The following is a 22,070-nucleotide window of genomic DNA, read 5'->3' on the forward strand; positions in this document are numbered from 1 at the left end:
TGCTTCAGTTATACAAAGCACTAATGAGACCACATTTGGAGTACTGTGCACGGTATTTATTTAACGTACCTTATTTAAGGTAGAATGTAAATGCATTGGAAACAGTTCAGAGAAGGTTTACCCAACTAATATCTGGAATGGGCAGATTCTTTTTTGAACAAAGGTTGGACAAGCTAGGCTAGTATCCGATGGAGTTTAGATGAGAAATACTTATTAAAACAGATCCTGAGGGGTCTTGACAAGGTGGATAAGGAGAGAATGTTTCCTCCTATAGGAGAATCCAGAACTAGGGGTCACTGTTTAAAAATAAGGGTCATGATGTGGAGATGCCGGCGTTGGACTGGGGTAAACACAGTAAGAAGTTTAACAACACCAGGTTAAAGTCCAACAGGTTTATTTGGTAGCAAAAGCCACACAAGCTTTCGAAGCTCTAAGCCCCTTCTTCAGGTGAGTGGGAATTCTGTTCACAAACAGAGTTTATAAAGACACAGACTCAATTTACATGAATAATGGTTGGAATGCGAATACTTACAACTAATCAAGTCTTTAAGACTTGTTTTGTTTCTTAAAGACTTGATTAGTTGTAAGTATTCGCATTCCAACCATTATTCATGTAAATTGAGTCTGTGTCTTTATAAACTCTGTTTGTGAACAGAATTCCCACTCACCTGAAGAAGGGGCTTAGAGCTTCGAAAGCTTGTGTGGCTTTTGCTACCAAATAAACCTGTTGGACTTTAACCTGGTGTTGTTAAACTTCTTACTAAAAATAAGGGATCAGGTCATCCATTTAAAACAGAGATGAGGTGAAATGTTTTCTCTTAGAGGGTCATGAGTCTTTGGAATCTTCTTGAGAACGGAATGGAAACAGAGGCTGAATATTTTTAAGGCAGAGGTGGCAAGATTCTTGGTAAGGGGGTAATAGGTAATCTGGGGTAGGTGGGATGCAGATTTGAGGTTACTATCAGATCAGCCATGATCTTATTAAATGGTGGCATAGGCTCAAGGGGATAAATGGCCTACTTCCACTCATTGTTCATATCCTGATTGATATTTGCAAATCAAGTCTCCCAATATCACCACTCTAAAGTTTTTGAATATCTCTGAATCCATGCAAATTTTATCCTCTACTCCTCATGTATTACTTGGAGGTCTATAGAATTACCACAGTAGAGTGATCACACACTTTTTGTCCTTAACTCCAACAAGCAGATTCTAAATTTGCCTCCTCAAGGACATCCTCCCTTTCCAAGACTACAATGTCTTTCCTAATCAGTAGCTACCACCCAACCTCCCTTTTCACCTTCCCTATCTTTTCTGGACACTTCATAGCCTTAAATATTAAGCTCCCCATCCTGACCACTTTTAAGCCAGGTTTCTTATTGCTGCCACATCACATTCCACATAGCTATCTGTGTTTGCAGCTCATCACTAGATTTTGTGCATTTATATACATGCATTGTAAACCTTTGTATTCCTCATTGTCCTTTTTAGTCTTGTACCATCTATTGTACTGTCTAGCAGTCTCACCTTATGCGCCTTATTTCCCTTTCTGCCTCAATGTGCTGATGCACATCCTTTTGCCAATTTAGTTGAAATCCTCCCCATCCTCAGTAATGAGCCTTCCCTGCGAGAACACTGGTCCCAGTCCTATTGAAGTGCAAGATATCTCTTTACGTTTGATACCTCCTGCCCCAAGAAGCTAAAGCCTTCCTGCACCATGCCTCTAGCCACACACTGATCCTCCCAATCTTTCTATTTCTACTCTAACTAGATGCCATCATCTCACGTGAGAACACCATCCACCAGGTACACGGTACATACTCTTGCAACTCGGCCAACATTGTCTACCTGATACGCTGCAGGAAAGGATGTCCCGAGGCATGGTACATTGGGGAAACCATGCAGACGCTACGACAATGGATGAATGAACACCGCTCGACAATCACCAGGCAAGACTGTTCTCTTCCTGTTGGGGAGCACTTCAGCAGTCACGGGCATTCGGCCTCTGATATTCGGGTAAGCGTTCTCCAAGGCGGCCTTCACAACACACGACAGCGCAGAGTCGCTGAGCAAAGACTGATAGCCAGGTTCCACACACATGAGGACGGCCTCAACCGGGATCTTGGGTTCATGTTACACTATCTGTAACTCCCACAACTTGCCTGGACTTGCAAAGTCTCACTAGCTGTCCTGTCTGGAGACAATATACATCTCTTTAACCTGTGCTAATGCTCCCTCCACTCACATTGTCTGTATCTTTAAGACTTGATTAGCTATAAAGACTTGCATTATTTATTATTCTGTAAATTGAGTGTGTGTCTTTATATGCCCTGTTTGCTGTTTATGAGCAGATCTTCCACTCACCTGACGAAGGAGCAGCGCTTCGAAAGCTAGGGGTGTTTGCTACCAAATAAACCTGTTGGACTTTGACCTGGTGTTGTTAGACTCCTTACTGTGCCTACTCCAACTAGCACAGAGTAATCCAGAGATTACTACTTTCAAGATACTACTTTTAACTTCCTGAAATTAAAATTAATTCCTGAAAATCATACCGAATCAGGATATCAGCTCTCTTATGTTGTGGCAGAGAATGTTATTAAACTTCACGTAACAGTGTACAATGTCATTCAAACAATGGACCCTAACTCTAAACTCAAATTGCCCAATCCAATTCCTAGGCGCTGGACATGCTGTGGCTACCTGAAGTTCCACATGCTGCTTGAAATGTTGACTCAGTACATCCTTAATTGATCGGACCACATCCTGTAGTGTCGTCACCTTGTTAGAGAGCACTGCAGAAGAAAACATATGCATCAAGTATCCTTTCACTTATGAACATTCTGTATCTCCACTTGAGATGTTACATACCAAGTGACGGGCTGATAATCATTTCTTAAGTCAACAACCCGCAAACAAAAGTTAGAAAACTAATTCTCAAGGCAAACAATGACAATAATTCCACAGAATGGAGGCTAGTGTGAAATTAGGGTAGGGACAAATATAAACAAACGTATGAATTAGTAGACATAGCAGGTTAGTAATGTTCTGTTACTGAATATTTGGCACCTGTAGTATTTCCACAGGGAATTAGCAGCCAAATAAAACTAGATCATTAATTTATTTGAAATGAACAACATGAACTGAAAACAGAATGTTGATACATAGTTTAAAGCTAGCTGTTTCTCTCCAATATGGTTCCAGTGCTTCAGTTAAACATTTCTGACAATGATTTAGCAATATTAAAGATGTAACCTGATTCAGCTTTTTTTGAACATTATGTCTCATTTCCTCCTCTTTTTGCCTTTGAAATCTGCCCACACCATCACACTGTGTCTGTGTCCAAAGATATGCAAGTTAGGCAGATTTGCCATGATAAATTGTCCCTTAGAATCCCAAGATGCCTAAATTAGATGGATTAGCCATGGTGAATGTGTGATTACAGAGATAGGGCAGGGGAGAGGGCCTGGGTAAGATACAATATCAGAGAGTCGGTGCAGACTAGATGGCCGAATTGTCTCTCCTGCACTGTAGGGATTCTGTAATTCGATACGTCTTTCCCAACTCATAAGATCATTACTAAAATTAACTTCCAGAACTTAGAACTTCATGGCCTGCCCTTGCCTGGAGGAAATAACTTTCACACAAGTTACATATTAATCAATAAGATCACCCAGAAAGAACCCAAGTGTATCTACCAAAGCATCTAGGAGCTTCTTAAGTGATGCAGTTGAGTTGCCCTTCCTAGTCATAGCAAATAGTTTCGCTGAAATAGTGTTCTGAATTAATAATCTACAGCGCCTCCACTTGACAGCACTCCAGTTTCAACTTGGTCTACTTGCTTGAATCAAAAGGTTTTTGTTACATGTTCCACTTCACTTAAAGTCTAGGCTGATACTGAAGTGCAACATTAAAGGAACTGCATTGCTGGAAGTGCTAACATTTGGTTTAAACTGAAATGCCATCTACTTGCTCCAGTTATTTCCAGTGGACGTTTAATATCTCAATGAACTTTTCAAAACAGGGTTGGAAGCCTTTTTGGTTGCCACAACAGGGAATTTCTGCCTTTATCAAATTACTGATTCTTCTTTGCTGGACACACACACAGTAATTATTAGATACTGTGGATGAGATTTCTTCACACCCTCCGCGGCTTTTTGCAGAGTTGGGGACAACCCAATATTGACCAGTGGCAGGATCTTCCAGTTTTGTTGCTGTAAATGCGTTGTTCATACCCTCCGCTGCTGGGGAACCCGTGACAAGAGGCCACCGTTGGTGGGACCAGAAGATCCTGCCAGCAGGAACATCCGGAAAATCCCACCTTGGGGGTGGAATTATCCGAAGAAAAGGCAGGTTTGGGTGCATATAGGGAACGAACTGACATTGGGTAGGATCCTGACATCATCCCACCCTGTTCTGAGTTTCACCTGGATGGGAGTGAAGGCAGGCAGCAAAGTCCCCATGCAGCTGTCAAATAAGCAATTAAAGTATTCAAAAAGATCACAAAGCATGGTTTCAATTCTCGATTTAACAACCAGGGCACCCGTTTCCAACCAACTGGTCAACAATTCCCAACAGTCACTGAGGTAAGTACACAGTGGGCAAAGGCTCCTGAGTGAAATTGAAAGAAGAATGACTTTAATTAGTGAAACTGAAGAGGTCCAGCCATGGTCCAGTCAGGAGCTGCAGAAGAATGCACCTATGAGGGGTGATTGCTAACTTCCTGAAAGTCACTTCACCTCATCAGCTGCACAGCCCTTCTGCCAACCTTCATTACGACATTGGAACAACTTATACAGCTCCGCCTTACACCTCTGACAAAGAACAAACAGCATCAGCTTCTCCTCAATTGCATGCCGTTCTATAATGCAGAGGGAATGAAGACAGATTTCCACCTATAAAGGTGATGACACCCTAACACATGGTCTACAAGCAGAGAAGCAACTTTCCCAACATATCTGAGCACCTCATGGCTGACATCTGTGACCTCCCAGAACAAGATTTCCTTCCTAGCGGAGCAGTTGGGTATGCATCATCAGTAGCTGATAAGATGCTCGTTACTGCAGGAAGCCCCCATGTTCTACCCTACCAAAATAGTCAAATCGCTGCCTCTCACCAGGTTGTGTGCTCTCTTTTATAAGGAGAGAAAGCAGATAGGTGTTAGTGTTCATAATGCCCTGTTATCCTCTCCTCCCCAATTTGTGGAAAGAGGCAGGGGTGGGCCCGCGTGAGGCAGGGGCGGGCCCGGTTAGCACTGCTGTCCTCTTTCTCCTGCCCTGGTGAGCGCCTGTAGCATATCAGCCGACTTCAGTCAACAGTCACCCTGACATCAGCAGATATACCAGACTGGGAAGCGGGTGCTTGGGAGTATGTCACCATGTTTGTTAATTTGCTGAACATTTCATATAGCTTGCCAAAAAGTAAATTCTCCTACTTCATTAACTCAAGAGATCACACATGATGTGATATATTCTAACATTCAAGATTCCATTGATAAGGACTCACGTCTAACCTCTGGCTACATTTTCCAAGATACTGAGCAGGTAATGGCACACATTGGCTCATTTGGAATGCAAACACTTTTATACTAAATTCAAGCACATGCCCAATCCAAAAATGGATCACTCTCATCCCTTCCTTTCCAGTATGTACACCAATTAAAACAGATGGAATACTCCACCTGTTTGATAGAGTGAGTGCCACAGAGAAGAATACGTGTCCCAACTTTTTTTAAAAAAAGATGTTTGTGACATTGCCCATTCTAGAAGCTGCTGTGTCAGCAGGAAAGCTACCGATCATGAATATTAGCAAGGAAGCTCCAATTCACCAAGACAAGAGATGGCCTAATTCTCCTAAAGCTCAAGTCCAACTTCAGGAATAGTTGTTTGGAATGTGGTGGAAAATGCCAATCTACCAGGCCCACTACATATTTCACAAGCCCTCTGATCCATAATAAAAATTGCCTGAAAGATTGTGTTTTCATGACTTATTTTTGCATTGCATGAGTGTTCAGGAATCAAACTGTGTGTATTTAGTTTCTATCTGACTGCAAAATGACAAAGGGTCATCCAGACTCAAAACATTGGCTCCATTCTCTCTCCACAGATATTGTCAGACCTGCTGAGTTTCTCCAGCATTTTCTGTTTTTGTTTACCAGATTACTGTTTGTCAATAACCCAAAAGAGCTTGAATTTTCTAAGTTATTTTTCCCCATCACGCATTTGCTGATTGATGACTATTGTGCTTCAACAGTTTGATGCAAATCTACTATCACAGTAATTCATAAATTATCCATCCCTTTATCATGTGATATAAATCTGAGTGGCACTGTTCCACTCAGTACTGAACTGAGTTTTGTACTGACAACCAATGTACCTTTACATTGCTTTAAACTGTCTAAATCAAGCAACTCAAATCAAGATGGGCAAGGCCTCTTTATTTAAAATTGAACGGTGCATTCAAACTTGAAGTATTGAGCTGAAACACCTACCTGCTGTTATGAGGTAAGAATCAGGTTCATTAACATCACACACAAAATTCTGAGCTGTTGCAGAAACCACTGTTCCAGCAGTCATGGGGGAAGTGTGTTTTGAAGCTGCATTGCTGGCAGGCGTGGTGGCACCACTACTGTTAGGGGTGGGTGTAAGATTGCCGATTTCAAGTTTGGTGGTTGGTACGGTCAATATTGTCACAGGAGTTGGATCCAGAGAGTTCCCAATTGAGATTTTGGTGGTAGGTTCAATCAATAATGTCATAGTGATGGTATCTGAAAAGGTTTGAACTGGTGGAGGAGATGACGTCAGCAGCAGTGAAGTAGCAACCCAAACGGCCTCTGTAGATGATGGAAAAATATGTGGGGTTGAAGAGGAAGAATATGGCAGATCAACAGTGGAGCTTGGAGTAACCACAGGATCTGTGGTGACAGCAACTGTGAAAGATATAAAATCTGAACTGATTAGATTGCTGTTGTCTGTGAGACTTGATTCAAAAATGGGTGGCATTAATGTTGGTTGTATAACTTCAACCGAAGGTGACACTGACTCAAAAAAAGGCATTGTTTCTAAAATACTATTAGAATAGGCATTGATGAATGAAGTTTCAAGAATGACTGCAAGATTTGTTTGATTAGCAGATGCTGCCAGTATGTTCAATGTTGTGGGCTCTGGTTTTAGAAATGAAGATTCCAGAGTTAAAGTACTCGACAACTTCTCAAGAGCCATTGTCTCAGACACAAATGTTTTTAGCTGTGATTCAAATAAACTTAAGTATTCTGTCACTGGAGAACTGCTTGCTTCTGTTGACAAGACACTTATCAATGAGGAAACCAGATCCAGAGGTGTTTCTAATTTGCTGGTCAGTTCATGGGATTCACTTGCTAAGAGGCCTGGTAAGCGTGTAGTCACTGGCAAAGGATAACTTGCATTTTCATTCAGAGGTAAAGTTGTTTTCAGATGCTCACTAGTTATGACAAATGGCAAGAAATCACTAACTGCAAGTGCCAATGTTGGAGTTTCATCGATCAGCAGTGAAATGTTAACTGTGCTAATACTTAAATTATCCTCAAAAGATGAATACAAAGGTTGATTTGAAGGACAGGTAGTTGCAGGACTGATGGTGTCGTATGATGAGAGTGTCAGTGATGATACAGACAAAGCTGCTAATTTTGAAGAAATTGTTGGAACTGGCCTTGTTGGAAAGTGAGTGTCATAGACTTCAGGTTCTAGCAGTTCTGAATCAAATGAATCAAAGGCCAAACTGGATGCCAGAACAAACACAGTAGTGTTTGATACACTGAGTGTTGTAATTTCTGGATCATCACCAGATCCAAAATCACTACCAAATGATTGAGGAGGGAATATGCTGGATGGAGAAAATAAAGCTTGATGAGTAAAGAGGGATGTAAATAAACGCGTGGAAAGTACTGGCATGTAAAACTCGGTCAGTACCACTTCATCAGTTAATGAATTACTGCCAGATAAAGTTGTGTCAGCAAATGTCAACTGTTGAGGTAAGTCAGAACTTAAACTTATTTCAGATACTAGTTCTGGTATTAAAGTATTATAAATCGAAGTTTCAACTTGATCAATAGTAGATTCTCCAGTGATATCAAACTCTTCTCTGCTACTTAAGATTGAAGTTGGACAAATCTCACTTTCCTCAGTCAGATCTTCCATATGATGAGAAACATTCGTCTCTGTTCTAGATGATGTATTGTCAATGTAACTCAGCAGCACTGCTTCACTGTACTCCATGATGTCCAAATCTGCCATTACTGTACTTATGATAGGTTGCCTTGTATAGTGGTTACTGACTACAACTGAAGAGAAAAGTGGACTTGCAGGTTCAGATGGTTGTTTGCTTGATGCCAGAATAGGTATGTTTGACACTGTTAAAAAGGATAATGGATAAATCAAAATGGAACCTGAAAGAAATGCTGATGAGATGGGGGGTTCTGACGATTGCCTGATGGCACTGCTTCTCAGAAAACCAATTGGAATCACTGATGTTGGTGCAATCGAATGCAGTGATATAGTTGTTTGATACTCTTCAGTCACCACTGTAGCTAATTCTGATAAAGGGGTAACTTCTAGGTTGTGAATGGTTGAAGATTCAGTGTACTCAGACAGCACAACCTTCCTTGACCAACTGAGGTCTTTTATTTGTGTTATAGCTTCTTTGGAGTTTAAATGGATTCCTTCTTTTGGGTTCAAACTTGACTGCAAAACAGATTCCACAGAGGTGCTGTTCATTAAGGCAATGTCCATTGTCTCATTTAGTCCCAGACTTTGCTCAAGTATCGTGCTTGAGAATAATGCGTCCTCAGAAAAGTGTTCGTCTGCAAGAAAACAGAAAACACTTAAACATAGCTCTGCTGAATTTCAGTGCAATATAAAACATATCAACATGCAAAACACATTCTGTGGATTTTGGAACTATCTTGTTCTAATACCGAAATTTGTAATGAGTCTTGGATAGCTCAATGCAAACATTCATTCCCTCATTTCATGGAAAGGGGAATGAAAATAACAGCATTAAATGATGCAAAACATCTAAACACAGCAGTTCTTAAGCCCCAAACCCAAATTGAAGTAGTTGAATATTTTTAAATTGTGTGAAGTTTTATTCTGGCAGTCGAGCCAAAACCTTTCCTGGCTTCAAAAGAATTCTTTAGAGGGTAGCAATTGCAAAAATGAAGACAAACAGATCAAAAGAAAAATCCAAACATCCTCAAAAAGCGTTGCAAGGTTGCAGCTGGTTGCGCTGCCTCATACTGGCATTCAACTGAGAAGCTCTCCCCTCTATTTAGGCTTTGCCACATTCAATGCCACTGATCTCAACTTAGTCACCTTACGGAATTGTCTCGGTCAGTTACTACAAATTGCGCAAGTTTCAGAGTCTTTATTGCCTTCCTCATTATAATGCAGTTGCTATATATTACACAAAACAAACATTTACAAAGACAAAGAGAAACTTGTCAATAATCAGGCAACTGATCAGTCCTGAATGAACCCACTTAGTGGGACCTATGGTAACATGGTAGTCATGAAATTGAACAAGCAATGAAGACAATAAAAAAAATATACATTCATATAGTGCCTTTAACATAACATTATGAGCAAAAGCACTACACAGGAGTGTTATCAAACAGGGTTTAACAACAAGCCACAAAAGATGATAATGGTCGGATTTTGCAGTCAGCTGAGAAGTGCCAACATTCACCACTGACCACGTAGAAAAATGTGAAATTATATTTGGATGTCTTGCTGACTGCGGTGAAAATTTCAATTTTTTGTACAGCATGGTCCACTGACAAGAGTGTCAATGTTGTAGCAATGAGGTCAGACCCCCCAATTTAATCACAAACTGAAGACACAGCCCTTGAAGTCAGTCATTAGGAAGATTGTTTGTAATGAATCACATTGATCAAAAGTGTTTTAGGTTAAAACATAGTTAAAAGGACTGAGATGAGAGATGGTAGCTTTGGTGTTTAACAACCATTTGTTGTATTACTGAATTTGGTACAATGTGAACATTGTAGAGAAGTTACATGCAATTTAGCGATTCATAAATGCCCTGCACGCGACAACAACCATCAGTTCATTGCCAGCAATGGTCGTATTCCATTGCTGTAACAAAATACAACATGATTAATCAATGTTTAGACTTGAGCACAAACCCGATCCACTCTCCAGCTCACCTTATGCCTACTAATATTAGCTCTGATTCAAAGAGCACCAAATCCAACATTACTTGCAAGTATGTCAACCAAATTGTTGCAGTAAAGATGCTGTCTGCTTTTAGACAGTGGCTCATCAACACGATCAGTGGAGGTTTAAGAGGGGCTCACTGATACATAACACAACTTCCTGTTTTCGGCACAAGTGCACGCATGCCTGACATTACAATGTCATTCTGACCCTCGATATCGGTGAATGTCTCAATGTTCATCAGTGCAAACTCTGGGCTGTTAAGATAGGTGACAAACTATTTTAAGGAAGAGTCCTAGCAGAGGCGCGAGGCAACCAGATTTAGGGAGGAAACTCCAGAGCTCAGGCCTAGGTAGCTAAAGGCACAGTGAAGAGAAGACATTATGAATCTGGATTATTGTGGACTAACAACAGGAAGATAGCCATGACATTTGCAGAATGTAATATAAACCCAATTGGTTCTCGAATCTGCTTCAGAGATATGAACCTTACAGTTCCTACACTATGGATTTGACTCTTAAAGAATTGGGACAACTAGAAATGGACAATGATACCGAATTGTCAATGCCACCCACCTTCTAAAAGCAAAATATAAATAAACTTAAGGATTGGTTTACTTTGATGGGTGAAAGTATGCTGCTCTAAATGTTAGGGTTGGCAAGGAACATCAAGCAAGAAGTAAAAAACAAGCTTCTAAACAACATAAAATTGCAAATTGGCTTCATGTACGAGGTGAAGAGTTTACTGATTAACTGCACAAAGGTTCTCAGTGAGATTGCCTAACTATTTGTGAAATTCTATATTTTACGCACAACTCAAATCTATTATTCTTAATGCGTTTAATGCTTTACAAAAGCAATCTTAAGTAATCCAGTCCAAAAACATCTCCCAATTTTTTCACCACGAAAAGTATTTGGGAGATTAAGGAAAAAAAACTTTCCATAGACTTTGATGCCTCCTTTTATTTTCCTTCAAATTTTCTCCCTCATTCCTCTCACAAAAGCAACTACCATAATCTCTTGCAACTCCAAATTGTTAACCAACAACAATTAAGTTGCCCTCAAGTAATTTAACAAAGTAGTAATTTCTTTCCTGGCCCAGTAATCTGCACCAAACACAATCCCACCCAGGCCTATCCCCATAACCCTAGCATGGCCAATCAATCTAACCCACACATCTTTGGAGTGTGGGAGGAAACCCACACAGACACAGGAAGAACATGCAAGCTCCACACAGTGACCCAAGCCAGGAATCGAACCTGGGTCCCTGGCACTGTGAGGCAGCAGTGATAACCACTGTGCCACCATGCCGCCCATGAAGATGGCCTTGAGCCAAATATGGAAGATTAAGTTCAGTTGGCTCATGGCTAACAATATGTGATCATAAGATATCGGAGCAGAATTAGGCCATTCAGACCATCGAGTCTGCTCTGCCATTCAATCAGGGCTTCGTCCCTTTTTTCCCCATAACTTTCGATCCCCTTACCAATCAAGAACCAAAGTCTATCTTAAATACACTCAGTGACCTGGCCTCCACAGCCTTCAGTGGCAATAAATTCCATAGATTCACCACGCTCTGTCTGAAGAAATTCTTCCTCATCTCAGTTCTAAATGGTCATCCCTTGACTCTAAGGCTATGCCCTCAGATCCTAGTCTCTCCTACTAATGGAAACATCTTTCCCAAGTCCACTCTAGCCAGGTGTTTCAGTATTCTGTAAGTTTCAATGAGGTCTCCCCATATCCTTTTAAACTCCATCCATTACAGACCCAAAGTGCTCAGATGCTCCTCATACATCAAGCAGGGTGGCATGGTGGCATAGTGGTTAGGACTGCTGCCTCTCAGGTTCGATTCCTGGCTTCGGTCATTGTGCGGAGTTTGCACATTCTCTCCATGGGTTTTCTCCGGGTGCTCCAGTTTCCTCCGGGTGCTCCAGTTTCCTCCCACAGTCCGAAAGATGTGCTGGTTAGGTGCACTGGCCATGCTAAATTCTCCCTCAGTGTGCCCAAACAGGTGTCGGAGTGTGGCAACTAGGGGATTTTCACAGTAACTTCATTGAAATGTTAATGTAAGCCTACTTGTGACGGTAATAAATAAACTCAAGTAAACTAAAAAAACTAATTTCATTCTGCAGCTGAGCCACCTGGTCAGTTGCTGAAGAGTATGAATAACAAGGGGTGACTGCTTGTGGATAATTATTTGTATAACCTATTGTGACATCCTTCTGACTAACAGATATATTGTATCACTAACCTATGTTTTATATTTCTAACCAGTATTCCCATCAAACCTAGTAAAAACATTGGGCTTTGAGAGTTCTCATTTTTCATAATTCTTGTATCCTACCCAAACTATAGATTAATCTGACATGGGTAGAAGGTTACTTCTGGTGGGTGAAATTAGAATTACAGGCATAGCCTCAAAGGGGGAGAAGATTTAGGACCGAGTTGAGAAAGAACTTCTTCACCCAAAGGGTTGCAAATCTGTGGAATTTCTTGTCCAGTGAAGCAGGGCTACCTCTTTGAATGTTTTTAAGGCAAAGATAGATAGATTTTTGAAAAGCCTACTTGTGACACTAATAATAAACTTAAAAACTTTAAAGCTTTTCATTCCCAAGATTATTCTCGTGAACCTCCTCTGGACCCTCTCCAAGGTCAGCACATCCTTCCTTAGATACGGGGTCCAAAATTCTCACAATATTCTAAATGTGATCTCACCAGAGCCTTATAAAGCCTCAGCAGTACATCCTGCTTTTGTATTCTAGTCCTCTTGAAATGAATGCTAACATTGCATTTGCTTGCCTAACTACCAAGTTAACCTGCAAGTTAACCTTAAGAGAATACTGAACTAGGACTCCCAAATCCCTTTGCGCTTCCAATTCCTGAATTCTCTCCCCATTCAGAAAATAGTCTATGCCTCTATTCTTCCTACCAAAGTGCATAACCTCGCACTTTCCCATGCTGTATTCCATCTGCCACTTCTTTGCCCACTCTCCTAATCTGTTCAAGTTCTTCTACAGCCTCCCCGCCTCTTCAGTACTACCGGTCCCTCTGCCTATCTTTGTATTATCTGCAAACTTAGCCACAATGCCCTCAGTTTCTTCATCTAGATCAAGTGAAAAGTTGTGGTCCCAACATTGAGCCCTGCAGAACTCCACTAGGCACCAGCTGCCATCCAGTAAAGGACACTTTTATCCTCACTCTCTACCTCTACCAGTCAGCCAATCTTCCATCCATGCTAGTACCTTGCCTCTCATCTTACTCAGCAGCCTCCGATGCAGCAACCTTGTCAAGGCCTTCTAGAAATCCAAATAGATAACATCTACTGGCACTCCTTCGCCTAACCTGTTCATTACCTCCTCAAAGAATTCTAACTGATCGATCAGGCATGACCTCCCCTTGACGAAACCATGCCTACTTCGCCCTATTTTACCATGCTTTTCCATCTTTAATAATGGACTTTAAAATCTTACCAATGACTGAGGTCAGGCTAACCAGTCTCGAGTTTCCAGTCTTTTGCCTCCCTTCCTTCTTAAATAGGGGTGTTTTGTTACATTAGTGATTTTCCAGTCGTCTGGGACCCTCCCTGACTCCAGTGATTCCCAAAACATCATCACTAATGCCTCCACTATCTCTTCAGCTATCTTCTTCAGAACTCTGGAGTGTAGTTCATCTGGTCCAGGTGATTTATCCACCTTCACACCTGTCAGTTTCCCGAGCACCTTCTCCTTAGTAATGGCTACCATATTCACCTCTACCCACTGACTTGCTTCAATTTTTGGCATGTTTCCGGTGTCTTCCACTATGAAGACTGACACAAAGTACCTATTCAGTTCCTCTGCCATTTCTTTGTTCCCCATGACTACTTCTCCAGCATCATTTTCCAGTGGTCCAATGTCCACTATTGCCTCTCTTTTACCCTTTATCTTGCAATCTTCTATATTCCTGGCTAGCTTACTCTCATATTTCACCTTCGCCCCCCCCCCCCTCATTTTTTTTCCTCTGTTGATTTTTAAAGGCTTTCCAATCCCCTGGCTTCTCATTAATCTTCACCAAATTGTATGCTTTTTCTTTTGCTTTTATGCTGTCCCTGACTTCCTTTGTCAGGCATAGTTGCCTCACCCTCCCCTTAGTATGCGCCTTCTTCCTTGAGATGAAATTTTGATGTGAATCCCAAATTACTTTTAGAAACTCCTGCCATTGCTGTTCCGCCGTCTTTCCTGCTAGAATCCTCTCCCAATCAACTCTGGCTAGCTCTTCCCTCACGCCTCTGTAGTTACCTTTACTCAACTGTAACACCATTACATCGGATTCCATCTTCTCCCTCTCAAACTGCTGGGTGAATTCGATCATGTTATGGTCACTGTCTCCTAAGGGCTCCTTCACCAAGTTCCCTTATCAAGTCTGCCTCATTACACATCACCAAATCCAGAATTGCCTGTTCCTGAATAGGCTCCACCACAAGCTACTCCAAAAAGCCATCTGGTAGACATTCCACGAATTCCTTTTCTTGGGAACTACTACCAATCTGATTTTCCCAGTCACCTGCATATTGAAGTCCCCCATGATCACTAACCTTGCCTTTCTTACTCACCTTTCCTATCTCCTACTGTATCTTGTCACCCACATCCTGAATACTGCTTGGAGGCCTGTACATAACTCTCATCATGGTCTTTTTATCTTCGCGGTTCCTCAACTCTACCCACACAGATTCTACATCTTCTGACCCTACATAGTTTTTTGCTATCGATTTAATTTCATTTCTTACTAACAAGGCAACCCCGTCCCCTTCGTCCACCTGCCTTTTTTGATAGGATTTGTATCGTTGGATATTTAGCTCCCAGCCCTGATCCACTTGCAGCCACATCTAGGTGATGCTCACAACATTGTACCCGCCAATTTCAATCGGAGTTACCAGCTCATTTACTTTGTTTCGTATACTGCATGCATTCAGTCCTGCATTAACTGCCTCCCTTTTTTTCCCCATAATTTTCCATGTAGTTGAACCCATTCCCCTACCTGCTAACCTGCTGCTTTGCTTCCCATCAACCATTATACTTTTTGTAGTTTTACCCTTCCCTGTACATTAATCTACTCAAGTTAACTTGAAGCAACAAAAGCAGTCAGCAACTTGGAAAAACTACCAGGGCGGGGTGGGCGGAAACAGGTCTTTTTAAAAAAATGAACACAACAGATACAGTTTTCATTCATTCAAAATATCTCGCCCTGTATACTCCAAGACCCACAAGATGAATGATAAAGACAGAGTATTATTTTCCATTCTCAGTTCATGGCGTTGATATACCAATGAAAAAGTAGTGGGAGGAGGCTGGAGTAAAACTGGAACAGGGAATGCTCCACATACCTCAAACAGATAAGCATAACTGGGATCCATGCAGGTACCCATAGCCACATCTTTTGGACACAGTAAGAAGTCTCACAACACCAGGTTGAAGTCCAACAGGTTAATCTGGAATCATGAACTTTCGGTGCGCTGCTCCTTCATCAAGTGCAGCGCTCAGAAAGCTCGTGATTCCAAATATACCTGTGAGACTTCTTACTGTGCCCACCCCAGTTCAATGCCGGCATCTCCATCTCATGGACATCTTTTGGAGGAAGTGAGACAAGTTAAAGGAGAAATTGTGGAGTGAGACAACAGGTTCAGCCAGGGGCTAAGAAGGCTGAGATAATTGAAAGTCTAGCAACACATCTGAATATACAAGAACGGTTAGCCAGACCCAATACTTTGAGAAGGGAAGAAATCAAACTAGCTAAGCTTCAAGTAGAAGGAAACATAGCAATTAAGAAGCTATAGATGCAGGAGAGAGAGAGAATGAGAAGATTGAGAGGGGTAAAGAGAAGAAAGAGCCAACAAGAGAGTTTCAAAAGGAATTGGAAATGCAGAAGTTAGCAATGGAAGAATGGGAGAAAGAGAGAGAGAAAACACCAAAATTAAAATGCGACAAATGGCACTAGGTACAGAGCTGAATAAGGAACAAGGTAGTTCTAATCAGGAAACCAGTGGGGAAATGTTCAGATTTCCAAGCGCTCCCAAAATTAGATGAAAAGGAAGCCAAGACTTTTATTGTGCTCTGAAAACATAGCTAGACAGATGGGGTGGTCACAAGACATTTTGACCCTGTTCATACAGACTAAATTTGTAGGTAGGGCTAGTTAAATATCTGCTTCTCATCGGAGGAAAGGTCTGAAGACTCTGAAGGCAGGGAGGAAAGCTATATTGAGTGCTTATGAGCTGGTACCAGAGGCTACAGTTCAGAGAGTTGCAAGAAAACAGCCTGGGCTGACGTACCTTGAATTTGAAAGAATTAAACAAAGTTATTTTGATCAACTGATACAGTCACTGAAAATAGCCAAAAGCTATGAAGCACTTGAGAGATAATTCTGCTGGGAGAATTAAAAAACTCGTTGTCTACCACGATTAGAACGCACATCGAGGAACAAAAAGTTAGAACAACCAGACAAGCTGCAGAGCTTGCAGACAAAAAGAGTCAGATGTTGGCATTACAATATACTGGGCCACACCAGAGCAGTGTGCTGGTGATTAAATGGCCATTCTGTTGGGGTTATCAATTGTCCACAGGACCAAGAGAACTTCAAAACTGGGAAACCAAAAAAGCCAGTTGGATTGTTACACAGAGGCAAAGGGCAGACAAAAAGGATCACTTGCACAGGGGCAGAATGACCAACAGGTGGCAGATGTATTCAAAGATTTTCTTCTTAGCCCCTGTAGATAAAGCTATGTTCAATTTATTTGCCAATGCCATCAATTTAATTTTTGGAACTTGCTACGGTTACATGGTCTACCTCCAGGGAAGATCAAACTACCTCCAGATCTATTTTCTCACTTGGCTGCACGTGGTCCTTACTCTCGTTAGGTTTGAAGTCAAAAATCCCTTGCACCCAAAGAATTTAAACTTTTTAAAATCCCGGACTTGCATGTCATCATGGAGCAGGTGGAGAATGATGACAAATTTCGGCAGGCACGCAAGTCGTGATCCTCACCAACAGAACCACCATAGGCCAAATACTTGTGCAAACTGGGGTCAACCAGGGCTGCGTCATTGCACCAATGTTCTTCTCTATTTTCCTTGCAGTAACCCTCCATCACCCTGAAGCTCTCTGCTGGAGCGGAGCCAACGTACCAGACAAGCGGGAAACTGTTCAACCTCTAACCCCTCCAGGCCAGAACCAAGACCACCCCAACTTCTGCCATTGAGCTGAAGTACACAGATGGCGTCTTTGTGTGCGCACAGTCGGAGGCCGAGCTACAAACCATTGTTAACGCTTTACCAAGGCATACGAGAGAATGGGCCTCAGACTAAACATCCGGAAAACAAAGGTTCTCTACCAGACTGCTCCTGCCACACAAGTGCCCCCCAACCTTCAAGATCCGCAGTGAGCCCCTGGACAATGTGGATCATTTCCCATACCTCGGCAACCTCCTCTCAGCGCAAGCAGACATCAACGATGAAATACAGCACTGACTCCAATGCGCCTTCGGACGCTTGAGGAACAAAGTGATCAAAGTCCGAGACCTCAAATCCAGTACCAAACTCATGGTCTCCAGAGCAGCCGTGGTCCTTGCCCTCCTGTATGCATCAGAAACATGGATAATGTACAGCAGACACCGCAAATCCCTGGAGAGTCATAGAGGTTTACGCATGAAAACAGGCCCTTTGGCCCAACTTGTCCATGCTGCCCAGTTTTTATGACTAAGCCAGTCCCAATTGCCTGCGTTTGGCCCATATCCCTCTATAACCATCTTACTCATGTAACTATCTAAATGCTTTCTAAAAGACAAAATTGTACCTGCCTCTACGGCTACCTCTGGCAGCTCGTTTCAGACACTCACCACCCTCTGTTTAAACAAACTGCCCCTCTGGACCCTTTTGTATCTCTCCCCTCTCACCTTAAACTTATGCCCTCTAGTTTTAGGCTCCCCTACCTTTGGGAAAAGATGTTGACCACCGACCTCATCTATGCCCATTATTTTGTAGACCTCTATAAGATCACCCTAAGCCTCCTACGCTCCAGGGAAAAAAGACCCAGTCTATCCAGCCTCTCATAACTCAAACCATAAGGTCCTGGTAGCATCCTAATAAATCTTTTCTGCACTCTTTCTAGTTGAATAATATCCTTTCTATAATAGGGTGACCAGAACTGTACACAGTATTCCAAGTGTGGCCTGTACTTTAAAAAAAGATATACTTGCATTTTTAATTTTGGCAAATTAATTATGTCTCAAAAGAATTCATATCCTGTGCAATCCCTTTTGAAATGCTGGTGGCTTTGAACCTGCTGGCACGTTGGTGACAACTATAAACATTAGAGTACAAGATGGATTTTGTAATTTACATTATCTTCACAAATCTGTACACATCTATAAAGGTGTAGGGTGTAATTGTCCCACGTGCCTGCTGGCAGGCACAATGGGAGAATATGGCAGGAGTGCCAGAAATCGGTTACACACTGGCATGAAGTTACAGCAGGATCTTGCAGTGGTGTCCATTACGGCAGGTCGAAAAACCTGTCAGAGGATGGCATGAACCTGATTTGCATCCCGTTAATTGGATGCAGATGAAGGCCCGGTCCCCCAAGCCCAGATTCTCTACAATGCTGCTGGGAAAACACACCAGTGTTTAACACATTTGTTCAACCTGGCATACAAATGTCAGACTCATCTGAACAATGTCTGGCGCTGCCGCTGGAGCTCAGAATGGGGGCTGACGACAACCCTGGATCATTACAGCAGTAGCTTGGGATGCAGCTGCAGGTGGACCTTCCAGATCAGGTGTCCTGGAGGGAATCCATCTTCCAGCCGCAGAATGTCCCTGGAGATTAATCTTTGTTCTCAGAGAGGTCCATCTTCTTTCTTCAATAGTGGGTTAATGATGTTGGGTGTCTTTTCGATATGGCATCGACACAACAGCAGACTGCTCATCATCCAGCCCTGTCCCATCTTGGAACACTGCATAAAATTTCTGGGTGCATAATTAATGAATTTGGGGCTGGAAGATTTGGATTGTTTTCTTGCAGCAGGCAACAGTCCATGTTCCTTCCCCCGCCAGAGCATTTCCATCTCAAAGTAGGATAATTCTGACCATAATTCATAGAATTCCTACAGTGCAGAAGGCGGCCATTTGACTCATCGAGCCTGCACCGACAGCAATTACACGCAGGCTCTATCCCCATAACCCCATGTAATTAACTTGCTAATCCCCCTGACACCAAGAGTTAATTAGCATGGCCAATCAACCGTAACTGCACATCTTTGACTGTGGGAGGAAACTGGGGCACTGGAGGAATCCCATGCAGACACAGGAAGAATGTGCAAACTGCACAGACATTCACCCAAGGCCAGAATTGAACCAGGTGCCTGGAGCTGTGAAGCAGCAGTGCTAACCATTGTGCCTCTGTGCCGGCACAAGAAATACTTGTGGGTGAAGGAGCAGTGTTATCAAGTTCATCTCTCCTTGTTGAGTAAATGTTCCGTTCTTCTGATAAAAATTCATCTGTAAACTCTGACTCTGTTCAGTAGCCACCCTGCATGTTTCGAAGCAAAAAAAAATAAAAGTTAGGATCTATTAAGCCAGGTTTCACCCTGGGATCAGACTTGTCCAGGGGTTTCAACTGGGATCACAACAATACACAAGTTGAATATACTAAAACAAGAGTATCATTTTCAATTCCTAAGAAATGGCAACATATACAGGACATCAGACCGGTTGTTCAGTAATGTACTATATGGGGTGGCACGCACGGTGGCACAGTGGTTAGCACTGCTGCCTCAGTGCCAGGGACCCAGGTTCGATTCCCAGCTTGGATCACTGTCTGTGCGGAGTCTGCATGTTCTCGCCATGTCTGCATGGGATTCCTCTGGGTGCTCCAGTTTCTTCCCACAGTTTGAAAGACATGCTGGTTAGGTGCATTGCCATGCTAAATTTTCCCTCAGTGTACCCGAACAGGTGCCGGAATGTGGCGACTAAGGGATTTTCACAGTAACTTCATTGCAGTGTTAATGTAAGCCTACTTGTTCCACTAATAAATAAACTTTACTAAAACAAAAGTATCATTTTCAATTGCTAAGCAATGTCAACATATAGGGAACTTCAGACCTGTTGTTCAGGAGTGTGATATCGAAAGAGCATATTACCAGCAGATTTTTCACTGGCCAGTATCTCACTGCATGCCTGTTCCTTTGGAAAATAATGTAGTCTCCTTGTGTAAAAGGTTGCACATAGCTGCATATATCATCATGGACTAATTGGAGCAGTGCCACTAAAACACCTTTCTGAAGGATGACAAATGGTATTCAATCACCAATAAAAGTAGGCAACTTTCATCGTCACCAAAAAAATATTATTCTTGAGCACAATGCGATTTTGCTCCCTTCTTCAAAAAGGCTAGATTACTAATCAGGAGTGATGTAAACCTTCTCAATTAAAATAAAATAATTATTGACAGTTCATCCCAGAAAGCACAGGTCCAGAATCAATCTCTGGACAGTTGAGTTAGGTAAGAGGACAGGAGATTTATGCTCCTCTGCATCCCAAGCTCTTCTTCATCCTCCATTTGACGTAGAAGCATATAGTTTTGATAGAGAAGGAAGGAGGGAAAAAGGCCCATGAACAGTAATTATCACACTTGCAGAACTAATGTGCCAAAGGTACTATCATGTGCTGCACTTCAATCTCGAGCAGTCACACTTACTACATGCATTTTCACTTGGTTACCTCCCACGTGGTTAGGAAACAGCTGGACAGTGATTGTTTTTCTTGGTTTCTTCCTCTCAGATGATAATAGTAAAAAAATGCACTGAACCATTCATTTTGTAATTCGTTGCTTGGTTACTAATTTTGAGTAAACAGAAAGCTGAAGGCCTTAAAAAAAAGGATGGATGAACCAGCCTCTCAGCAGACATGCCTCAATTCGCAAACAGAAATACGGAGGCCATGACTGTCTGGACATTTGCAAACACGATCTGCAAGGAAGTATCAACATAGGGGTGGTATGGTGACACAGTGGTTAGCAGTGTTGCCTCAGAGCGCCAGGGACCCGGATTCAATTCCAGCCTTGGGTAACTATCTGTGTGGAGTTTGCACGGGTTTCCTCCGGGTCATCTGATTTCCTCCCACAGTCCAAAGATGTGCAGGTTAGGTGGATTGGCCATGCTAAATTGCCCTTCAGTGTCCCAATATATGTAGGTTAGGGGGCTAGTGGAGTAAGTACGTGGGATTATGGGGAGAGGGCCTGGGTGGGATGCTCTGCTGGAGAGTTGGTGCAGACTTGATGGGTTGAATGGTCTCCTTCGGCACTGTAGGGCTTCTATTCTATGATATAAATTAATCATCAGAATCTAATGTTCTTCTGCGGTATTCCAATTCACAGCAAGTCCTGTTCACCAATGTATTTGTTAATTTATATTAGCATAAAGCCCAGCAATGGCTTGGTTGTAAAATTCTCATCCTTGTTTACAAATTGCTCTATCGAATTAAGGACGGAAACAGGTTCCTGAGGCTACAGGTGCAAGCAGGAATGATGCCAGCCCCATCAGAGACAGGTATTGTCTCTGCAGTATGGGAACTGCAAGAGTGCCTCTATCTTCAAGTGCACTTTGAGGAGGTTCTGCCCGGCCACCTCTATGTAGGTGCAACCTCTCTCGTGGATGGCTGGCAAATCTGGCTCTGGTCCGCTGCCCCATGTTACTCCGGTGGGAGGGGAGTAAAAGTAAGAATCACTGGCCATCAGCCACCCCCCAATCCGGTTCTGGCGTCAGTGGGATCCTAGCACTGCTGTAAACATCCTGATGGTGTCCCCATTCAACCCACAAACGAACACTTAAATATTC

The 22,070-nt window shown here is 42.4% G+C and overlaps 1 protein-coding gene across 1 annotated transcript in view; it reads right to left on the reverse strand.

The window, feature by feature from the left end:
* The window catches only part of LOC144498708 (UPF0606 protein KIAA1549), a 273,369-nt gene that overhangs the window by 152,585 nt on the left and 98,714 nt on the right, over window positions 1-22,070 (reverse strand). The window contains exons 2-3 of the mRNA XM_078220248.1: window positions 6,488-8,833; window positions 2,701-2,792 (exon numbers count right to left, since the gene is read on the reverse strand). Of these exons, the coding sequence (XP_078076374.1) occupies window positions 2,701-2,792; window positions 6,488-8,833 (2,438 nt within the window). The remainder of the gene's footprint in view (window positions 1-2,700; window positions 2,793-6,487; window positions 8,834-22,070) is intronic.

Source organism: Mustelus asterias, chromosome 9 (assembly GCF_964213995.1).
Source record: "Mustelus asterias chromosome 9, sMusAst1.hap1.1, whole genome shotgun sequence".
In the NCBI taxonomy this organism is placed as follows: Eukaryota; Metazoa; Chordata; class Chondrichthyes; order Carcharhiniformes; family Triakidae; genus Mustelus; species Mustelus asterias.